Source organism: Eimeria mitis, genomic scaffold (assembly GCF_000499745.2).
Source record: "Eimeria mitis Houghton genomic scaffold, Emh_scaff770, whole genome shotgun sequence".
NCBI lineage: Eukaryota > Apicomplexa > Conoidasida > Eucoccidiorida > Eimeriidae > Eimeria > Eimeria mitis.
This window is the reverse complement of record NW_013575651.1, coordinates 1-4935: the sequence shown is the minus strand read 5'-3', so window position 1 is coordinate 4935 and position 4935 is coordinate 1. Positions and strand designations below refer to the sequence as shown.

The 4935-nt window shown below is 51.8% G+C and overlaps 2 protein-coding genes across 2 annotated transcripts; both read right to left on the bottom strand.

The window, feature by feature from the left end:
* Positions 1 to 1209: 1209 nt before the first annotated feature.
* EMH_0021710 (SAG family member) lies at positions 1210 to 2375 on the bottom strand (the record flags this gene model as incomplete). Its single annotated transcript, XM_013501833.1, has 4 exons — positions 1210 to 1318; positions 1426 to 1811; positions 1904 to 2064; positions 2246 to 2375. The coding sequence occupies 4 exons, from the start codon at positions 2373 to 2375 to the stop codon at positions 1210 to 1212; spliced, it is 786 nt and encodes a 261-aa protein (XP_013357287.1).
* A 1128-nt stretch (positions 2376 to 3503) lies between these two features.
* EMH_0021700 (SAG family member) lies at positions 3504 to 4708 on the bottom strand (the record flags this gene model as incomplete). The annotated part of the gene is made up of 4 exons (XM_013501832.1): positions 3504 to 3612; positions 3719 to 4110; positions 4202 to 4365; positions 4579 to 4708. The coding sequence occupies 4 exons, from the start codon at positions 4706 to 4708 to the stop codon at positions 3504 to 3506; spliced, it is 795 nt and encodes a 264-aa protein (XP_013357286.1).
* Between the last annotated feature and the right edge of the window lie 227 nt (positions 4709 to 4935).

The window sequence follows — 4935 nt, the reverse complement described above, 5'->3', positions numbered from 1 at the left end:
GTGTTTGCTTCTCGGTTTGATGGACAGCGTTCGCCATCAGGAACGCAGACGCGGAGGCGAGCGAAAAAAGCTTAAGGGCCGCCATGTTTTCAGCGTTGAACTTGAATATGTTAACGAGAAAACGGGAAGAAGGGGGAAGTTTTGAGGGGCTTCAAGCACAGACGTAACAACAATATGTGATGCAGTGTGTGTGCAAGGGGAGGCGGCGAGGGAGCGGGCTGCGACTGGCCCATCGGGCCCGGCGTGGGGTCACGCTGGTTATGCGCTGGAGTCGAGTTTACGCTCTTGTCGTTGTTAAAAATACTTCAATGATGCATTTCAATAATTATTGTCTACACAGTGCCCCCTGCCGCCGCTGAACGCGGCGTGAAACGCCAACGGAAAATCCGTGTAGTTCTGGCTGAATCGGCGATGCTGAGGGCCGAGGTCCCTCGTGCTCGGTTAATGTTGTTCTGTCCGCATGCCGACATCTTATAAGATACCTGAGCAACGTTTAAACTTTATTAGTATAAATGTTCTTGAAACTGCGGCTCTCCGCTCTCCCGGCCGTTCCCTATGGAGTTGTATGATGCCCCTTCAGAAGTGGGCGAGTTGCCCTGCGTCGAGGCTTTCTAGCCTTGTGCGCCAGAATATAGGAAGGGAAAGTGCTACAGGCGGCCCCCTTGCTACCACATTCTTCAGTTCCCCCTCTGTGCTCCGCCAGCCAAAAAAGTGAGAGATGCGCCCGGCCCCTACACTTACTGCTCTCGTCCGCAACACGCACGCATGCAGGGCGCAATGCGCCCACACATGTGCGGAAACACCTGCGCAAGCATGCAGCGATGCGAAAACTTGCTACACAGGTAGCTGGAGACTCGTAATGCCGGCCATTTAAACCAGCAAAAAGGAAGAAGTACGTAGGACTCACGTCAGTGCAACAAGGGCAGCCGAGAGAGGAAAGCATTTGCTGCCCATAGAAATAAAAAGGCTGAAAAGGCCCGTTCACTAGTGGCGCATGCAGCGCAAGTCCAACAGGCGCAAGCAGGAGTGTAGGGCGTGCGTTGAAAGCTGTCGATAGCTGCAGTCCTGTGGATGCAGCGGGGAGTAAACACCTGCTTAAGCTGTACACGCCAGTCAGAGAAGGAAGGGAAATGTGAATAAGACACTGCGGAGAGCGGCTTTGCTTCAATAGTATCGGCAGCCGCCGGGTGCCACGGAGAGGTCACTGCTTTAAAGGGCCAACAAGCCAACGGCCGCAATACCGACGGCCAGCAGACTCGGGGCAACAGCAGAGGCAGAACCTGTGATGGATGCCTTGATCTTCTTCCACTGCTCTTCGCTGCGCGCAATTCGCCAACAGATGAACAACGCACAACACTGAATTAGCATCGACACTCCCAGCCCTGTGGTGAGCTATCGTTTTGCAAGCGTCGGTTGCCAACTTACTCGAAGGGAGCTGCGTCCGCTTTAAGTGCTTCAGGTGTGGTCATGCACAGTAAAGCATAGCCTGTCTTCCCTTCACCAGCATTCCGCAATTCATCTGTTGGGGGGTCGGGAGCTGCCGTTTGTGTGCAGGTAACGACGCGGCAGTCAGCAGCGGCATCGTTTGAAGGGTTGTACATGGCAACAAAAGAAATGTTCTGCTGTTTCTCGTAGAGTTTCGTATGCTCATCCTTCGCCGGAGGGATTGTAGTGAAGTTGTTGACGGCGTCCTTCCAGTGGCTCACTGCGGCGGCACAGTCGGGCGTCGCCGATTGCAAGGCCATGTAGGCGTATGTACCACTTTTAAATCCATTTGCACTTGTGCTCTTTTCTGCTTGTTCTTCGTCTTCCTGGAATGAAAAAAAGCACGGATGAAGAAATGAGACGGCCTGAAGTAGAGATAGGAGTACGAAGGGCAGAAGCCGCAATGGAAGACACTTACTTTTATCAGAGCTTCACAAACAGGATTCCATGCAGTATTGTGCTGCTCCTCTGTTTTAGCTTTAGGCAACATGTGTTCTTCTTCGGTGGCCACTTTGAAGTGTGCGAGTCCAGCGGCTTCGCGTGCCTCGTTGATTTCCGCGAGGCACACTGCAGTCCCCCCTGCATAAAAGCGAAGGATGCAGACATCCTAGGCACAAATGTGCAAATACTGATACTTTCAAAATTGGGTTTGAGCCATTTGTTGGAGTCTTTGTGCACAACTCATTGCCTCCAATGCATTTAGTTTGGACCATCACAAAGGCTAAAACCCTCCCCACCCTGCAACTGTTTGCCAACATACCAAGATTTACAGTGTAGGTTGACGATTGTGCTCTCGCTGTCAATGGTGCTTGCTTCTCGCTTTGATGGACGGCGTCGGCCATCAGGAGCGCAGACGCAGAGGCGAGCGAGAGAAGCTTAAGGACCGCCATGTTTTCAGTGTGAAATTGAATATGTGAAAGAGAAAACAGGAGAAATGGGGAAAGTTTTGAGCGGCCTCAAGAACAGACGTATCAATATGCTACGCAGTGTGTGTGCAGCAGGAGGCGGCGAGGGAGCGGACTGCGACTGGCCCATCCCGTCCGGCGTGGGGTCATTCAGCCTATGCGCTGGACTTTAGTTTACGACCTTGTCGTTGCTAAAAATACTTCAATGAGGGATTTCAAGAGTTATTGCCTGCACAGTGCTCCCTGCCGCTGCTCAACGGGACGTGAAACGCCAGTGGTACATCCTTGCCGTTTTGGGTGAATCGGGGATGCGGAAGACAGAGGTCCCTCGTGCTCGATTAATGTTCTTCTGTCCATGTATCACCTCATTATAGAATACCCGACTAATTTATGAACTTTATTAGTGTACATTTTCTCGAAATTGTGGCCCGCCGCTCTTCTGGCCGTGGTCCGTGGAGCTGTGCGCCGCCACTTCAGACGCGGGCGAGTTGCCCGGCGTCGATGCTGTGAAGGATTGTGCGCCCGAATATAGAAAGGGAAAATGTTACCGGCTGGTACTCTCCCATCAAACTCCATAGCTTCCCCTCTGTTTGTCGCCAGCCTAAAAAGTGCGAACTGCGGCCGGTCCCTAGACTTACTGCTCACGTCCGCAACACGCACGCATGGATGGCGGTATGCACGCTCATATGTGCTGAAACATCTACGCAAGCCCGCAGCTACAAGGTGCTGTATCGATAACCGGGGGGTAATAATGCCGGCCAATTTAGCCAGCAAAAATGAAAAAGTACGTAGGACAATGTCAGTGTAACATGAGCGACTATAGAGGCCAGCATTGGATGCCCATTGAAATAGAAAAGGATGGAAAGGCCTGTCAACTAGTGGCGCATGCAGCGCAAATCCGACAGGCGCAAGCAGGAGTGTATAGGGCGTATGTTGAAAACCTTCGATGGCTGCAGTCATATGGACGCCGCGGAAAGCAGACACCTGCTTAAGCTTTACACGCCAGTCAGAGTGTCTGTTCAGAAGGAAGGAACATGTAAATAAGACGCTGCGGAGCGCGGCCTTGCTTGAAGAGTACAGGCAGCCGCCGGGTGCCACGGAAAGGGAACTGCTTTAAAGGGCAACCAAGCCAAGGGCCGCAATGGCAACGGCAAGCAAACTCGGGGCAGCGGCAGAGGCAGAACCTGTGATGGATGCCTTGATCTTCTTCCACTGCTCTTCGCTGCGCGCAATTGGCCAACAGATGAACAACACACAACACTGTATTCGCATCCAACGCCAAGCCCTGTATGCAACTATCATTTTCCATGAAATTGTTGCCAACTCACGTGAAGGGAGCTTCGTCGTCTTTAAGTGCTTCAGGTGTGGTCATGCACAGTAGAGCATAGCCATGCTTGTCTTTCTCAGTGCTCCGGAAGTTGACTGTTCCCGGTGTAGAGGTGGAAGCTGCTGGTAGAGTGCAGGTAACGACTCGGCAATCAGCAGCGGCATTCTCTTGAGGGTTGTACAGAGCAACAAAAGAAATGTTCTGCTGTTTATCGTAGAGTTTCCCTTCGTCATTCTTCGCCGGAGGGATTGTAGTGAAGTTGCTGAGGGCGTCCTTCCAGTGGCTCACTGCGGCGGCACAGTCGGGCGTCGCCGATTCCAAGGCCATGTAGGCGTATGTACCACTTTTAAATCCATTTTCATCTGAGCTGCTTTCTAGTTGTTCTGTTTCTTCCTGAAATGAAAAATGCACGGGTGAAGAAATGAGACAGCTTGAAGTAGAGAGAGGCGGAGGGAGGTCGCAGGCAGGAGTGCAGGACACTTACTGCTATCAGAGCTTTACAAACAGGATTCCATGCAGTATTATGCTGTTGCTTTGCCTGCACAGTAGTTGGCGGCCACGTTAGTTGTTGGCTCTCCGTTAGGAAGTGTTTGAGTCCAGCAGCTTCGCGTGCAGCGTTGATTTCGTCGAGGCACACAGTAGTACCATCTGCAGAAAAACGAGCGATGCAGACATCCTAAGCCCAAATGTACAATCACTGATACTTGCAAACGTGGATTGGAGCCATTTAATGCCCTTCCAAGGATTTCTCCGCTTCCAAACCCACTGAACCACCAGCAAAGCTAGTCGCCTCCAATGCATTCACTTTGGACCAACGCAAGGCTTGGCCCCTCCCCAGCAAACAAGTATTTGCCGTCATACCGAGATCTACAGTGTAGGTTGGGGATGCTGGGCTCGGTGTCAATGAAGTTTGCTTTGCGGTTTGATGGACAGCGTTCGCCATCAAGAACGCAGACGCAGAGGCGAGCGAAAAAACTTTAAGGGCTGCCATCTTTACAGTGTTGAAGTTGAATATGTGAAAGAGAAAACTGGAGAAGTGGGGAAGGTTTTGAGGGCCCTCAACTTCAGATGTAACATATGTTATGCAGTGTGTGTGCAGGAGGTGGCGGCGAGGGAGCGGACTGCGACTGGCCCATCCGTTCCGGAATGGAGTCATTCTGCTGATGTGCTGGAGTTCGGTTTGCAACCCTGCCATTGCTAAAATTCTTTAATGAGGTA